Genomic DNA, 18,089 nt, shown 5'->3' with positions numbered 1-18,089 from the left:
TGGCAGAGGGTGGGAGCTGTGGGTCAGACAAAGCAAGCTTTGTCCAGTGTCATGGTAACATCGTAAAGAGCTTCACCTCTTCATTCATGAACATAAAACTTGTTTGACTTTACATTTGCAATGACTTTTCCCTTTTAAAATTGATACATCTTGTTAGGGAAAATAAGATAACTCTGCAAATATAACAGGATTTCCCAGGTAAACATTAATCTAATGTTTTAAAGCCCCATTCTGCCACTAAACCAAATGTATATATTTAATTATGTGTGGCCATACATCCTTATGCATAGATATTGCACATTATTTGTGCAATTCCAGTAGTGTTGTTGTTAATAGTAACATATCATTACCTCCCCAATAATCTTCAGGCAGCTCTCCATAAAGCACTGTTGAAACCTCCTGAAACAACAGCTAAAACCAACGGTGAAAAATCACCCAGCAACCTCTTGGTTTTGCCTCCTGCTTCAGCTGGGGGGAGGGAAGGAGGGGAGAGGGTGTGAGCAACGGAGAGAAAAATGCTACTTGGTCATTGTTTGTCAGGAACAGCAGGTTTGTGAATATCATTTTGCCAAAACACCCAAGAGAAACACATGACACATTTAGCATGCTCCTACTGCCAGATGAAACAACTGGTAATGATGGGACTCACAGCACAGTTCCTGCACGAAGACACCTGGTAAAAAACCTAGGCTGGATGTTTGGAACTCATGCTCACCACACCATTAACCTCCCACAGACACTTCCCAGGCAGTCAAGGAGAAAGGAAGGAACTCATTAATGCCCCTGGGTTATTTTGGAATGTTTTTTTCAGTTCAGCATCCTCTCAACTGCACCTTGCTGCCAACTGGTTGTTTCCCTGGGGCCTGGATTGCCCAGGACAGAAGCCCCCACTGCTCCAGTCACAGCTCCACAGCAGCACAGCTGCTCCTCCACCCCTGACCCACCTCATCTTCCCACTCCACTGCCCAGCTTTTTTCCACTCTCTCCCCAGCTAATCCAAGCCACAAAACTGGTACAGACATTCATTTTATCCACTCCAGCAAGGCAGTTTGCTGCTTCTAAAAATACTCCAGGAAATTGAATCAACATTTTGTAATTGGCTGGTAACAGCAATTACTAATAATAAGCAGGAACATAATTTTCATCATTTTCTACTCTAGCTGTAATGTAATCTCAATAGCAAACTTTGGTTTGCACACTAAACAAACATGATGGCCACTATGAGAAAAACAGAGACACAAAATGGAATACCAAAAACCAGCCTTAAAACTAAACAAACTTCTATCAAATAGCAAATAACTGTAATTCCAACAGCCTTTGGGAAAGATAAAGTTAATATTGTTCCTATGTTCCCCTGTAAAATGGAAAACCCAAAGTTGCTCTCCACTCCTCTACTCAGTGGCAGCAGCACTCAGAACTGCCACCCCAGCCCCTGGGCATGCTGGAGACAGCTCCCCTCCTGCCCAGCTCCCACAGACCCCCCATTCCCTGTGCAGGAACAGGAGGCAGAGCAGGGTGAAGAGCACACACATGACCTGAAGGACTGCACTGGAGGCAAGGCTGCAGTCAAGCAAACCACTCGTTTCACAGTGAAAAACACTTTTTCAGAAGGAAGCCCTGCTCTGAAGTAGCTTTTCTGGAGAATGAGAGAGCTCTTGCAGATAAAAAAACAAGGAATATTTTCCTTCCCAACCTGGTGAATTTGCTGTAGGTGTCTCTGCTTTCCAAATCAATAAGCAAGTGCCAATTCATGCAAGGATTTAACTTGGAAGGAGGTTCAGCTCATTTCTTTTCCTTCCAGCCAAGAACAGCAAGATGCTATGCTGCTCTCTGCAAAGCACTTTCACAGGGCTCAAAAACACCTCAGACCCCACCAAAGGCAAAGGCAAAGGCAGGTAGAGGGGAGGGAACCTCAGCTGCCAACCCCAGCTCAGTCTGTCAGTGGGGTTTGATCGCTCAGCACGGCCCCCAAACTCCTGATTCTCAGTGAGGGCAGGGAGGTGCCACCCTTGGCTTCAGCTTTGGTGCCATGTCACATCAAAGCACCCCTAGAGCCTCCTCTGCCCCCTTCTCCCTGCTGCTGCTGTGGCTGTGATGCTGACAGGGCAGAGCTGCTCCTGGTCCAGCCCCTCCTGCCCTGCCCAGGGTCTGTGTGTGCAGAGCAGCAACCCCGGGCTGTGGGAGCAGAGCAGAGACAAAGCACCCACAGCAGGGGCTGCAGGGCTTGGGCTGACCCTGCCTCGAAGAGAGAATCACTTCTACTAAGTGCTAAAGTGATCACTGCTTCCCAGGGCACAGTTTGGATAGGAGGTGAAGCAGGCAGGGTCCAAGTGCAGGAGATACAGAGACATCACAGAGACAAGACCACAAATAATAAATTAGCTGGATAGGACTATGCTTAGAGAGATTCACACCATTGCCTTTTATAGCCCAGCAAAGCTTTTAGATAAAGTGAAAAAGTTCAAGAGACATTTAAATGCCCCCGTGGGTAAAACTAAGCATAATTTCAGATGCTGTTAAGGATCAGGTTGCACTAAAGAAAATGGCCTAAAAAGCAAACCACAAAGACAAAAGGAGTCATGGAGGTTGCCACAATGAGACACAAACCAAGCAGAAACAGAGAGTTTGCAAAGTTTTGCAAAGCAAGTTGCAGCCCTGCAGCCTGTGCAGAGCTCAGCTCTCCAGAGAGGCAGTGCTGCTGTACACCCACCCCATGGTCCAGAGACACTGGGAGATGGGAGAGCATCAGCATGAGGGACTTACTTAGTGTTGTCTGAGTCAATGGTGTGAAAGAGCTTCTCAAGTTCTTCTTCGTTGAGTGTCCCATCAGAAAAAAAGGCCTGGAACTCCTCCAGTGAGAGCTTCCCATCGTCTGCAAACAGCAACACAGCCAACATGAGGGAACCAGCAAAGAGAGGGGCAGGACTGAAAATCAAGAGTTACGTTCAGATTTAAAGATTCAGACCGAAATTATCTCCAAGTGCCCCTGCAGAACTGGCTCACAACCAGTTCAGAGCTCACTGGGCTCAGGGTGGGACCTGAAGGTCTGCCCAGCTCTGGCAGACCCAGGGCTACACAAAGATGCTCCTGGGTATGGATGCACTGGCCACTGGCAACTAATTGGGCTGTTAACTCAAAGCATGACTCAAACCTAAAGAGGAAAATCTGACAAGCTGCACCCTGACACTGCCTTACATTTAAGAAATGATGGAGCATCTTTTCTCCTCTGTGTTCAAATGCTTCAGGACACTCATTAAGGGACATCTAATAGATAGGACATGGCCCTGGGCTGGAATTAAAACAGACCCCACAGTGCCTTCTGCCATCTCCATCCACCTGCATCTTCTCACAGTCTGTCTCCCCACTCTGGACAGAAACCCATGAAGGGGCTATAATAAGGACTTCTTTGCAACTTTGGCTGACAAGGTGGCAAAGGCTTACACTTAACTGATAAATCTGGATAAATCTGATAAAATTGGATAAAACCAAAAAAACTGATAAATCTGACAGATCTGTGCTCTATGGACAGACACACAGATGGATGTGAGAAAGCCTGGAGAAAGCTCCTGGAAAGTTCAGCAGTAAAGCAACAGGAGAGAGACAAAAGAAACTTTAAGGAAACCTTAATTTACCCCTGATTTCTTGTTCAGTCTGCTGGCACTGTGCTCTGGTGTGCAGCAGTGCCTGGGAGAGAATAACTACCCCAGGTCACATATTATTTAAAGTCTTTCCATTCATATCCACAGAAGAGCCATAGGCTGGAAATGCTGCCTACTTTGCAGTAGGAAAATATATCATTTATTATTTAATCAAATCAATTGTAAACCCTGTTATTTCTTTTTCAGAAAATGACGCTGGAGGACAAAATTACCCACCTCACCACGTACACATCAGTATTTCTTCCCCAAAGTACATAAGTCTGCTGCTCCTAAAACATCCCTGCATTGCCCAATGCTAACCCAGCTTCCCTTGCTGACCCAGACAAATTCAGACCGGTGATGAACTGAGTCTAAGATGCCTATTTAATTGGCAATTATGGAAGGAACACAGCCAGAGAACAAAGTCTCCAGCAGCACGGGGTGAAGAGGGCACTATTTCCAGAGCACCACAATGGTTACAGACAGGGCCCAGCTGCCTGTATTGTTTTTGTGCATTTCTTCCCCAAAACGTGACTTCCCTGCAGCAGGCAGGGGGCAGAACAGCAGTGCCCAGCTCAGCAAACAGGTCCAGGTTTGCTGTTTCTGGTTACAGAACACTGAAGTATCTGTACTTCACCAAGGACCTGTTTCTTGGAGCATCCAGCAGTGCCACCTGGACACCACCTGGGTGGTGACATTCACCTGCCCAAGAAGATAAAAAGACCATGTCTGGAGCAAGAGCTCCATCCACACCCCCCATCTCCATCTCTGCTTTCTTCTGATCCTGGCTGGCAATGAATACATGTCTTCAAGCACCAACATCCAAAGGGTAACAGCATTTCTATCCCATGGGGGCTAAACACTTCTTTATATATGGAACACTTTACCTGTAAAAACCTTAAATCGGTGCTTGTTCACCTCAAAACTGTCCTTCCACACAGAGGGCAGGCAGAAATAAATTCCTAGGAAAGTCACATAAATCAACTTACTGGGAAAGAGAAACTGTAAAGTGAAGTGGATTTTTTTTCAGGAGAGTACTTTGATCCAAATTTACAGCTTTCTCAACTCTGGAAGACACAAAGGTGTTTCTAAGTTTAAGGAAAAAAAAAAAACCTTTTTCCTTTATCTAATTTGTATCTTAAAACTTCTCTCTTTCATTTTACTCTTGCTTGATTTGTTTTGCTTTGGGTTTTTTATTTGTGGAGTAATGTGCTCTAGGACACATTTTTGTTGCAGCCCCTGAAATGTCAGTGTTTAAAATCTGTGCCAAAACATTGCTGTAACTCCCATCTCACGGCCCCAAAAGAGAACAGGGTGGCAGTTACCAACTACCACGACAGGCTGGATCTCTGGAAACCAACATGCACTGAATTTTTGTTGGCATTTAGCAGCCCAGAGCAATACAGGATGATCAAAGGATCTACAGAAGGTGGAAGTGACAGTGACTTTTATTTCATTTTTATTTGTTTGGAGACCACCAGAACTGCTTGAGTCCTGGCTGGAATTTGAATAAAAGCACCAATTTTAAACATAAGCAGTGCTCAGGGCTCTCATACCCCAACAACCATCACCACAAAGTACCAGTCAGCCTAAAGCTGATGGCTATTTAATACAAACTGGAATCCTTGTCTGCAAACACACAAAGCAAAAGCCTCCCCAAGCCAGGAGATAATCCTTGGGCTGCATATCTGTAATTGTGGAGTGGCCTGGGAGCTGCTGTGGCTGGAGCCCAGCAGGCAAGGAGGCCTTCAGGGAACCTGGGTGATAAGGGGAAGAGGACTGGGCTGGGATTTGCCAGCTCAAATTAAACTGTAAAAATGCAGGGCAGAGCAGACTGCCCCAACATCAGTGATGCCAGGCCTGCTGTGATAAGGGCTGGTGGGACACTGTGCTCCAGGAGCCTCCTTATCAGGACTGGCACAGCTTTTCCTCACAGCACAAGTATCTACACTCAGTGGAGAATGGATAAGACCTCCAGAAACCATCTTTATGCTGAAAGCTCCTGGGCTCAAGAGATACAAAATTCTCCAAATGCACACAGCTCACTGCCTTTTGATAGGGAGGATAATAGAAAAACTGAGATTCCACACCAAATCTCACTAAACAAAGTTTCCATCTTTAGGATCTGGATCTACAGAACTATTTGTGACTTTTTTGTCTGGATGACCACACTAAAAGCCAGGCAACATCCCTTCACTGACTCACCCTCTCCCCTTTCAATCCAGTACTTGAGCTCAACACCTGGCTGGCAGCAAGGACAAGTGCCACTAACTAGAAATCAGCTCCACTGGCACTGATGGGCTGAGAACAGAGATAATCAGGCCACAGCTATCCTGCCATCATTTCTTCCTGAGAGCAATCCTCATTTTACTCTAGCTTTTCAAAATAATTCAGTCACAGGCAAAGGCCAAAGCAAATTACCAGCCCAAGAGTCAGCAAAGTTAAAACTAACTGAAGAGAGAAGGGCGTAAGAGAGAACATCAGAAAGCCCCAACTGGGATGTTATTATATCTCCATTTCCCATCATGAAAATCTGAGTCCAGAGGTGGCTTTTACACCTCCTAACTCACACAATCAGGCTGTTCTCACCCGCTAACACAGCCCAGGGAAAAATCAAACTGAGCTCATAAATCGTCCAAAGTATGGGAAATCTGATGGCTGAGTCTCTGGAAATTCACTCAGTGATACAAATAGCTTAAAGGAGCTACAAAATAAGGCACTGTTCTGAGCCTAAGTTTCCTAAATCTGTTTTCAATTACATGAGGCTGAGACTGCTCGTATATTTTCTGGCTATATTATGAATATATTTTCTCACTATATTACGAATATATTTCATTACTTACTCCTATTACTCTGTGAGTTCTAAAATGCTTTAAGCTCCATTTAGTGTGCAAGTGTCCAAGAGTTATGAGTAAGTGAATTGGATTTTATTGTGGCCTGCGAATAAAAATGATAACTCTATTTTTTTATTCTTTCTTGCGTGTGTGTGGGCACAGATACACGAGCCAGTGGGAACAGGGACTGGCTTCTCCCCTGGACCCTCCATCCAGCCCCCCCGGAAGCTGTGGGAGCAGCTTCATTCATTTAAACCAAGGTGGATACGGGCTGGAGTTTTCAGTCCTGGACTATTAGGAAAAACTCCCTCCAGGTGCACAGATGTGCTCTGTGCTGAGCCCTTCCCCTGGGCAGAGGAGGGCTGTGTCCCCTGCAGCACCAGCCCACTCCCAAAGTCACCCCCAGCTCCTCACCCCTCGCTCAGGCACGAGCAGCCAGCACAGAACCACCCACCCCTTTGGTTTCAGTCACACAGGGTTCCTCTGGGGGCAGCTGCACTGAGCTGGAAGCAGGGCTGGGGATCCACCTCCAGATCTGGGGATCCACCCCCACACCTGGGGATTCACCCCCACACCTGGGGATCCACCCCCACACCTGGGGATTCACCCCCAGACCTGGCTGAAGCTGCAGAGCCACGGGAGCTGTGCAGGAGCTGTGCAGAAGCTGTGCAGGAGCAGCACAGCCCACGTTGGGGTGGCTCCATACCAGGACCCTGCCATTGCCACTGGAATGGAGCCCCTGCAAATGGCTTTGCTAATGAGATGTAACACACATCATTAGAAGGAAATTACTACAATTACAGTCATTTTCTAGTGAAAGAAATTACAGAATAACCCCAAAATCACTTCTTTTTTTTTTTTTTTTTGAAACTTAACTAATGCCCAGCACAGATGTTTTCACAAGGGTCAGCACAAACCAAGTGATCTGCATGGATAACTTGAGGCAGACTGATGATATGAAGAAGGACATACTCTGTTCCTTCACTCTCCCCTACCAGTTCTCCATTCCCAAGATGTTGCAGCCGTCAGCAAGTCCAGCTTAGTTCCAGCCACAGCAGCCACTGCCTCTCAGTTATTTTTCATCTTAGTTGACCTCAGGCTCTCTTTTTATATTGGGTACTATTAAATGGATGACTGACTTGGAATAACCATAGCTTTTTAGCACCTTTGTTTTATTTACCCAGTCTAACTGTGTGCTCTGTGATTACACAAGCCCAAGCCACCACAGCAAAGCAGCAGAACCCTGAGCAGAGCTTGCAGCCTCCTCATCCAAACAGCCTCACTGTCTCTCCCCAAGGCTTTGATTCTCCATGTAGCCAAACATCTGCCTTGCTCTCTCCATGGTTACCCAGTCCCACACCTCCCTGCCATCCTGAACATCTCCTTACTTCTCCATTAAATGTCTTCAGCATCTCCCCTCTCCACACTTCCCACCTTCCTTTCCTTTTTGAACTCTTAGATGCAACATATAAGATGCTGTAGACACATCCGTACAAAAGTAGGATTTCTGTTTTAGAGGAGATTCTGTGGAGAGAAAAGGATTAAATACCATCAACCTTTGATGCCTTCCACTCGATCCCCAAAATTTCTGATTGTTTCCCAGGCAGCCTTGTGCTGACCCCTTCTTCAGTCACCCTCCTGAAATGGCCTCAAGTTGCACCAGGGGAGGTTTATATTGGATTTTAGGAGAAGTTTCTTCACTGAAAGGGTGGTCTAACACTGAAACAGCCCAGGACAGTGGTGGAATCACCCTCCCTGAAGGTATTTAAAAGATGTGTAGATGTGGCATTTGGGGACAAGGTTTAGTGGTGGGCTTGGCAGTGCAGTTCATCTCACAGGGTAGCAGTTGATCTTACAGGGCTTTTCCAACCTTAATGATTCTATGATTTCAAAAACATCAGCAAGCTCCCCACTACCAAATCCCCAGTCAAAGCCCACGAGCTACTCACAGCCTCTCTAAATGTTTGATCTAAAGCAGAAGTAAAACACAAAGACAGCACAGCTTGTCATTAATAGGAGATCACTCCGTGTTCCAACCATCCCAAAGCTGTAAAACTTGACTTCAAAACTTCCTCCTTCCATTTAAGGCAAAATTCTCACAAGGAGAACCTGCCTCCTCCAGTGCCCTAAAAACAACTATTCTGCATGGGAATTACTACAGACCAGGAAAAATACAATAAAATAAACAGGAGGAGAAAAACTGATATTTGGATACTTATATTAAATATTAAATAGTATAGCTGCTGTTTCCCTATGCAAAAAAATAGTTAATCTCTATGCATCAGCAAACTGCAGTGCTACACATAATTCCCTGCAAGGTTAAGTGTTTCTTTGTGTGCACAATAGAGGTGGCCTGGGAATCACAGAGAGATATTTAAATCTGCTCCTGAGCCCTGCCACATCAAAGCAAAGCAGTGGGTTTATTTGGGAGAGTGTTTTCAATTCCCCACACGCACATCAAACACCACACATGGTCTCAAGCTGTTGCAAGGCTCTTACTCCTGTCATGCCATGATGCTTCTCCAGATGCATCCCAGTGGATATGCTGAGAGGCAGAAACCTTGGGGTGATGGGCAGAGATGTAAAACCATGGAAAAAACCTCTGTGTGAGTGTGCTCTCTTTCAGGTCTCCAACAAGAACATTATGGGATCTGAGGCAGCTCAGGCTTTCCTGAACTCCAAGTGACATTCACCACATCTGAAAAAAAAAAAGCCTGAGAGAAGCTGCCATGGGTAACATGTTCCAGATCCCCCCTGTCCAGGCTGGCTGAGGACAGGTCACACACACCAGTGCTTGTCCTTCAGCAGCAAGGATGGAAACCTGGGTTCCTCTGTAGGGACAAGACAAAATATCACTTCTGAAGCTTTTCAGGTCACTCCCAGTTCCTGGAAGTGTTCAGGGTGAGGCTGGATAAGGCTTCAAGCAGACTGGTCTAGTGGCAGGATGATTGGAACTAGATGAGCTTTAAGGTCTCTTCCAACCAAAGCAATCTATGATTCACTTCATTTCCCTCTCCAGCTGGGCAGCCAAAACTTTTGTTTTGCTGGAAAGCAGCCCCTGGAGCTCCAGTTCCTGCCAGCACCTGGACAGACCAGGAGAGCACAGCTGATACTCTCAGGTAGTTGCTGGAGCACAACAAGGGCACAGCTGCTCTGGGGCTGGAGCACAGGGTGGATGTTCTGTGTAACCCACCAAGTTCAGGGAACAGCTCAGAGCACTGAGACCAGCAGCACACCCAGACCATGGAGCTCACCCAGCTCTCAGTCTCCCTGGAAATCAGCAGTGGACCCATGTCCAGGGCAAACAGCGAAGAAAGAAGGAAGAAAACTTTGGCAAGTTCTTCATCTTAAATCACGTGGGGAAACACCACAGTGACCTCACACACTCCTAAAACACTCTGGAGTCTGCACAGGGCCCTTGCACTCCCAAAAGAGCAGCAAACCAGGCAGCCCTCTGATGAGGTCTCATAACACCAAGTTTGGGTGTTACTTCACTGGAAGAGCAAGAAGGGAAGGCATGGGAATCATCCCAACCTCCCCTGCCAAATAATGTCTCCAATTCTGACTGAGGGCAACTGAGAACACAGAGTAAAAAAGACAACCTGTGGAGTTTTGCACCGTGTCCCAGCTGGGAACATGTCAGCCAAAAGATTCATGAACTATCAGCTCCAGGCAGACTGCCAGCACTGAAGTTTTCAAACTTACTCATTAAATTTTGGCATAAACATAAAAAAAAAAGTGAACTTGGGATGATCTACTGGAAGTTTCAATCAAACTGAAGCAGAAGCCAACACTCCCAACTCCAGTACACCCTCACTTTGCTCTGCAACAGCCTATTAAATCCAGATTCCTTGAAAAGCTCAGAAACAGGCACCAAACATCCCCAATCCCCCTCTGCTCCTCATTAACCAGCCTTCTCTCCTGCTTCTTTTCAAGTGCAGATGAATATTTCAGAGTGCAGGGCAGGGTGTGCAGCGTTTTCAGCTCATTACATCCAGCACTCAGCTTCCAGGAGAGGAAGGGGCAGGTGTTTGAGCAAGAGAAGGAACATTTATGAAAACATATGGTGTTGCCTCCCAAAAGCCTGGTCCTGGTGTGGCCAGGGCACATCAGGGACAGGACCTCCCTGGGCTGGGGCTGTTCTTGGCAGGGCTGGCAGCACCACACCGGGTCTGGATGGAGCCCTGTGCTCTGCCAGCTCCTCCAGGGGCAGCCCAGCAGGGATCAGAGCTGCCAAGTGGGATCACAGCTGCCATCCACAGCTCCAGCCTCTCCCAGGGACAGCTTGGACTGCAGCTCTGGGCAGCATTTCAGCTGCTGCCCTTCCCAGGGAAGTACACTGCTCAGCTAAATAAACTGCATGGATAGAACTACAACACCTGGTTTGGTTTCCTGATCTCTGCCAGCAGAAGCTGCATTTCAGCCTCGCTGAAGGATTTAGTACAAGAGCCAGAAGCAGCCCCAGGGTGCAGTGGCTGTGCTGGGTCCCTGTGGGATGGTGGCATGTGGGGACACAGCCACAGGCAAGTCTGAAAACTCACCTGGGTTCTGTCACTGCAACAGTTACCCTCTGAATTCCCCCCCCCCCCGCCTTTGTAAAATGAGCATTATTCCGTGCTTAGTGAAATACAGTGGATGAAAACACTGCTAAAGGTGCCCTTTCACTCAGAGCAGCCCCAGGCAGCAGCAGCAGCGGGGCTGTTCAGATGCTGAGGCCACTGGAGCTGTTGACTGTTGACAAATTAGCAGCAAATTAGGGCAGATTAGAGAGCTACAAACTCATCTCTTTCTGCAGTCCCATGAAACAATATCCAGATTGCACTGGCAGCACCAACAGCTTTCCATTCAGCTAACAAGCTGTGCAGAGATGAAGAGAGCAAATTAAACCAACCCAAAAAGCAGATTCCTCATTTGCATTCTCGGAAGTTTTCCTACTGCTTTATCATTTGCAGCATACAGGACATCCAGCTCCTTGTGCCAGGACTCAAGAGGTGCTTGAATAGCAAATGCAGAAACTGAATAATTAATTACTTGCTTCCTCATGTTAACCCCTGAACCGTGAAATGCAGGTGTAAGCCAACAGCAGTGACCTCCTGCAACACAAATGTTTCATTTCTTGAAACTTAATGGTCTCAAAATTTCTGTTGAAAAAAGTTTCAGGCTCTAAACTGAACTACTGCTCATGTTTGATGGTCTCTCTCTGAGAAACTCCTTTGCCAACAGCTGAATCTCCTCCTGAAACAACTTTTTTGGGGTAATCTTTGCTTTAGGACCCAGGATAAATGTGAGCCTGTGGTCCCTCCCCACAGGATGCTCCTGGAGGTCTCCGGTGCTGTCTGTCCTGCCTCCCCAGGGCTGCCCAGGGAGCACAGACAAACCAAACCTCACTCAATCCATCACAGTTGCTCTTGTTTTTTAAGCTCCCACTTAATAAGCTTCTGCATTTCCCATTTACTTTCTCAGTGAAAATGTAAGCCCCGTGCTCAGTGTCTCCAGCTATCTGTCCAGGGCAGGATGGCTGCCTCAGCTCTGTCAGAGATATTTAACATCTCTAAGGCAAACAATGCAGATCTTTTTCATACTCTTTCATCTGTTTGCTCCAGCAAAGTGGCTGAGCGGCACAGAACAGAACAGTCTTGCAGAGAAGGCACATCTGCTCTGAAAAGATTGCAAAGAAAAAACAAAACCTAAATACGTTTTCCTGCTCCGGTGAATTAAACAAGCACAACCCTAATCACTGACTTCTGCTTTTAACAAAGCTGCAGCATTAATAACTTTTCTCTTAATTTTTTTTTAGCTCGCCTGTTTCCAAAGTAGGTTATAAAACCCCCAGAACTCTTATCAAGCTCTTTGGTTAAGGGAGGGCAAAGATAAGATACTTTGCTGCCTTTGCCGCGATGCCTCACGTTGTAGAGAATAGAGAATAAAGTACGAATGACAAAATATAAATTTAAACAAATGATGAATAAAATAAGAACAAGAGTCACCCCAGCATGGAGCTGCACGGTGAGAACCCCCCCCCCCGGAGCTGGTTTGACAAGTAGGTCACTGCAGAAGGTAGAGCTGCTCCCTCTGCTCCTCCCCACATCTAACTGCAGAAGCAGCAAAGCCCCATCAGAGCCGGCACAAAAGGCAGAGGGAGAGTTGTGTGCCAGCTCAAGGCTCCTGCTGTGAAGCACCCCCTGACCCCCCCCGCCCATCTCAGCATCTCCCAGTCAGTTCCTTCCGTCCTCAGCATCACAGCCACTGACCCGGGGGCTCTGGGGTTCAGCCCAGCCTGCTCTAGTTTGGCTAAATCTAAGATTTAAGAGGGAAAAAAAAGTATTTGAAGGACAAAGCCATTGGAAAAATGCCTGCAAGTTTGTTGTGGTCTTCTTTTTCCAGGTGAAAATGGGGTCACCTTGCTTCTCTTCTCAAAGAAAGTTTTCAAAGGAACCTTTGAAAATCCCTGACCTGAACTATCTCAAGTTTTGTTTCAGTTTAATCCTTATATCTTCCCCTGAACACTGACAACAGCCTCTCAATTTTTAGCTTACTTTCCCACAGCAAACCTGACCAAGCCGACAGAGTTCCTAAGTATGAAAAGAAGACAAAAACCCCTCTGCTGCAGTTTGAGAACCACAAATGCACAAACCAGTGGGGTGACCAGTGCACGGGACGGTTTCCTAACACAGCCCTGGGGAAGGGTCTCCCTGCTCCCTCAGCAGTCCTGCTGCAACTCATCAGAATGCTCAGAATGCTTCTTTGGCAGCCTGTGGTTCAGAGGAGCCTTTGTGAATTTTTAATGCCCTGTGCTACTTAACATTTGCTGAATCCACAATTCCTCCACCCCATCTCAGCAGCATCTGCTGCAGTTGTGGGACCTGCAGCAGCACCCAGCCCTTCCCAGCACAACCAGGAGCTGGGGATGAGCCAGAGCCCCAGGAGAGGCACAGGGGACACTGCAGGGAGAGGCTTCCAGACCCTTCTGTGGAACCCTGCCATGCAAAGCTTCCCTGAGCCACCCCCAGGTTCAGCCTGGACTCCAGGGGTGCCCCCACAGGAACACCCAGTGATGTGTGGGTGTGTGCAAACCCTCCAGGGCAGCCCTTTGGGCAGCCCCTGTACAGGAACTGCTGCTCTCATCCCTTCTCTTCTCTTTATGGTCTCACAAAGCCCAGAGGTGATGGCTGGAGAGCAGAGGGGGAGGCTGGCATGAGAAAGCAGCTGGGTAACCAATGCACTGTGCTGAAGGAGGAAAAAGGGGAATGTGGGCCATGAAAATCAAGATACACAACCTGTTTGACACACACGACCCATCTGCTTTTGGCAGAACCAAACTTACTGAGGGCCCCCAGCACTAAGGGTGATGCTTAACAGTTTACAGCACAAACCACACCCATTTGAGCTTTCTTCTACTCCACTAGGCTCTGACAGCAAAATCATTGGAATTCTTTTATAGTTAAAAAAAAAAAAAAGAAACACCATCAAAAAAAATCTTCCACCAAAACCCAACAGCACCTGGATTTCACAGAGGTGCCATCCCAGGAAATGCTACACAAGATACTTATTAGAAAACCAAATTGTTAACACTTTTTTTCCAAAGCTGGGGAGCCCTGAGATGGGGAGCACAGCCCTACTGTGTTCTGCTCAGGACTTACAAACAGGAGTAAAGACAACTCAGGAACCAAGAAAGAAAAATCAAGAGCCACTCTGCTCGTGGAGAACTCACTGCAGGTTGCCTGGCTTGGCCATGGAAACGCCTGAGGGAAGCCTGTACTCCTCTGAAACACTGAACATTACAAGCTTTAGCTAATGGAATAGAAAATGTTAGGTTTAGCCCTCAATGATATCTCCTGTGATGTTCCATCAAACCCTCCTCGTGTGGAGGAGGTGATTTATTAGCAGAGAGTGGATCCAGTTGAAGGAAGCAGCATCCTGGTGCAGGAGCAGCCTCATCTGAGAGCTTCATCAAAGGAGCAGTTTGCAGAGATGTTTTCTGTCTCCCAGTGCTAAAAGCTCACAAGTCACTGCCAAACTTGTCATGCAAAAGCTTTTCAGAGAGCAGACAAACATTGCTGCAGCCTTGGAGGAGCCCAGCTCTCTGCAGGAAACCCACTGAACACACCTGCCTTCCCAAACTGTCAGCACAGGCTGCATTTCTAGACCAGCCCAATGCACAGAGGTGTGGTGAATTTAGCAGGATTTCTGAGCCATCCCTCTCCTTATGGACCTGTTTGCCTCTTTGTACACATGTGAGCCTGAAATATGTGTCTTATTTACATACAAAAAGAGAGAGAAGAATAATCTAGGATATAGGAAACAAAACAGTCCCAGCAAACACAGTGGAGCTGGTGAGGGTCATGGTGCTGGTCAGGCCATGCCAGGGTGCCAAGCACTCAGAGCAAACCTCTGAACAAGGGCTCAGGTGACATCTGGTGTGGGAGACAACACAACATTTGCTGTTTCCTGCTATTTCCATCCTAATTCAAGAGGTGCTGATTCCAAAGCCCATCTGTCTCTCTCATGGAGGGCACTGACATGTTCTGCAGGGAGAAGGGAGCTCGCAGATGATCAGCTCGGTGGTTTCCTACCTGCCTAAATCCCACAGGACCTCTGTGCTACAGAACAACTTGGTTCCTGCTGCAAGATCAGCCTCTGTGAATCTGCACCGATGCTGCAATAGCAGTGCTGTGGGAAACAGTTAATCCTCCTTCTTGTTTTATAAAAGGATCAAAATGCTCAGCATGTTGACAATTCAAAGGTTTAGCAGTCCCGACATCCCAGTACCAGAGGACAGAAATACATACTGCAGGCTTGTAACTTGAATACCAAAATGGGAGAAGACAGGAGGTGAAAGGAAAAAACCCTACTCGTGCTGTACTGCAGTGGCCCAGTCCTGTTCTGTGCTGATTTATGAATATATGAAAACCACTGAAAACAGCCCTCAGCTGGGTTCTGCTCTGGGCAGCCACAGGAGGCTGTGACTGGAGAGGGCTCTCCCTGCCAGGGTGGAGCAGGGACATGCTGAGGTGCCCCCTGTGACACTTCACCCACGGACCCAGCTGCCAGCCAGGAGCTGTGTCCCTGCTGCCCTGCCCTGCAGAAAGGTCCCCCTGCCAACACACACCTTCTGCTTCCATCCTCTACCCAAATCTGCCCTCAACCTCCCATGGGTCTGCCTTTGCCCACTTCCTCCTTATTAGCACTCCTAGAGGGAGAAGAAGTGGGAAAAATATCAGGCATCCTCCCTCATTTGGGTATTGTAAATCTGTCTTCTTAGGAAACATCTGCAGAGTGTTCCCAGGCAGTGCTGCAGCCCCAGAGCCTGATGTGAAGGACACGGCCAGGGTGACACAGTGTGACTGCATTTGCTGAACAGCAGTCACCCTCTCCCGGGCTGCTGACCTTTAAAATGTCAGGCTCCTCATTTAGAAAGCAACAATTGGGTTTGAAAAGTTTTAAGTGCCTGTATTTTGCTCCAGCCACTTTTGCAGACGATGCTTTGCAAGAACGTCTCCCACTGCTTGATTTTCCTTTCCCCTTCATCTCCTCAGGATTTCAGCATTTAGCACCTCGTTTGCCCACACTACTGTTGTTATAGGAGGATTTAATATTCCTTAATACACACAGTTCCATTTTTATAACTTCTTTTCAGTTAATTCTGCCTCCAGGTAAATGCTAGAAAACCATTTTTTTTCTTTCATTTCCAGCTTAGGAATTTCTTTTCCAAGATCCAAACTCTGCTGTTTTCCTACAACTAGATCACAGGATACAGAGGAGAGGAAACTAGTTTGGTTCCTTTCTTTGAAAAGATATAAATATTTTATCTTGTTTTTACAGCCTTATGCAAGTACTTCCATTTATAGCACACAATTTTTCCCCACTGTTTGACACATAGCAAGCGTATTAATTGATACCACTATCACTCCAGCTACAAAAGATAACAAGACAGTTCTGCACGTGGCTGTGTTTGCACATGGTTAAAGCCTGAGCTCCACAAAGCCCAGGGGCAGCCTCACATCCCCCACTCCCTGCTCCTGGTCTCCAGTTTGAAACGGGGCCAGGCGAGCTGTGCCTGCCTGTCACTCGGGCAGAAACACTGCAAATTTATCCACAGTCCCTTCCTGCCCCTGCATCCTCCCTCTCCTCTCATCCCACCCCTGGGGATGGCACAGGGGGTGATGAGTGCTGCACGTTTGCTCTCTGCAGCCGGTGCCCAGGCAGGCGGTGCCGGGGCAACTCTGCTGCTGCTGCCTGCCAGGGGGGCAGATTGCTGCCCCAATTATTATTATTATACTGTGAGGAGCCTATTAATGTGAATACACTCATTTTGGTAAATCTTGAACTATTTGCCAATATGAATTCAACCTTTTTTAGAAGATAGGGAGGGAGGTGTAATGAGACAAAGAAAGCAACTGATGGTACCACAAAGGCGAGGAAGGAAAAACAGCCCTGCCTAACAAAGTGTAGCGTGTATGAAAGGCAGCAAACCAGCCAGCTGGAAAACTAACATCTCCATGATGAGCAGAAAATCCTTTGCAAAGGAAAATAAGCCTCAGTGCACTTATTTTTATTGGCAGACCAGGCCCAAACTTGTGCTTTGGTGGTGGCACAGCAGAGCAGTAAGCAACCAAATCCCCCTGTGCCTAAAGAACAGACGGGCTCTGCAGGCTCCTGGAGTCAAGTATTTGAAGGAAAAGAACCCCTGTGTTCACATGCCAAGCACCAGAAGCACCCAAAAGCACACACTCTGATCATTACTGATAACAACTGGTCCCTTTTACAGACTGAGGTTAGAAAGCCATGAGCAACAAGAGGGCTGGAGCCACTGGCAGCTGTGCTGTGCCAGGCTGGGGGCCTCAGTACCAGCAGCCAATTAAGGCAGAAACTTGGCAGCAGGAATTGATCTTGGACCCAAACCCCAAGTCCAGGGCAAGTCGGTTCTTGAACCCAAGCCCAGCCTGTCCCAGCCCTTCCATGCTCTGCTGAGCAGCAGTGGGAGCACGGCCAGAGCATCTTTGGCACACAGGGACCTGCCTGTGGCACTTGGCCAACACACAGACAGCTTTCACCCCTGCCCTGAGGCTGCAGCAGGGTCACACGAGAGAATTCCACCCAAAAACTGATTTTAAATTATTTCCACCTGTAAAACTTCCTGGAAGCATTGCAGGCTTTTTCCAGAGCGAACACACCACCTTCCCACAGTGCAGACAACCAGCCACGAAACCAAAGACACTTGGGCTCCTGCTTCTCATGTCTATGAACATCCATTTTCACTCTCTGCTAGCACATCCTCCCAGGAAAAAAAAATCAGTTGTTCCTGTCCCCCAGATTATCCTTGTTGGGAGTTACAGGTTCAGATGTTTCACTGTTCCAACTTCAGACATGTCTTTCCCCACTGCGAGTCAGTAAGACACTCATTCCCCTCTCTCCAGTATATGTTTTCTGGTATTTTAAAAGAGTGAGAAATAGAAAGAAAAATATATACATGATCTATAGGTGTTCCTGGCCAATTGCATGAGCACAGGCTGCCAGAACATATTTTCTCACAATTGTCTGGCCAAAATTGCTAGCAAATTATAAGGATAACTTCCAGCAGTGTATTTGTTCTGGATTTAATTTTTGCCTTATTCAA

The 18,089-nt window shown here is 47.2% G+C and overlaps 1 protein-coding gene across 1 annotated transcript in view; it reads right to left on the bottom strand.

The window, feature by feature from the left end:
• The window catches only part of NECAB2 (N-terminal EF-hand calcium binding protein 2), a 66,765-nt gene that overhangs the window by 31,808 nt on the left and 16,868 nt on the right, over window positions 1-18,089 (bottom strand). The window contains exon 3 of the mRNA XM_032701403.1: window positions 2,764-2,872. Within this exon, the coding sequence (XP_032557294.1) occupies window positions 2,764-2,872 (109 nt within the window). The remainder of the gene's footprint in view (window positions 1-2,763; window positions 2,873-18,089) is intronic.

Source organism: Chiroxiphia lanceolata, chromosome 13, assembly GCF_009829145.1.
Source record: "Chiroxiphia lanceolata isolate bChiLan1 chromosome 13, bChiLan1.pri, whole genome shotgun sequence".
In the NCBI taxonomy this organism is placed as follows: Eukaryota; Metazoa; Chordata; class Aves; order Passeriformes; family Pipridae; genus Chiroxiphia; species Chiroxiphia lanceolata.
This window is presented reverse-complemented; position numbering and strand designations above follow the sequence as displayed.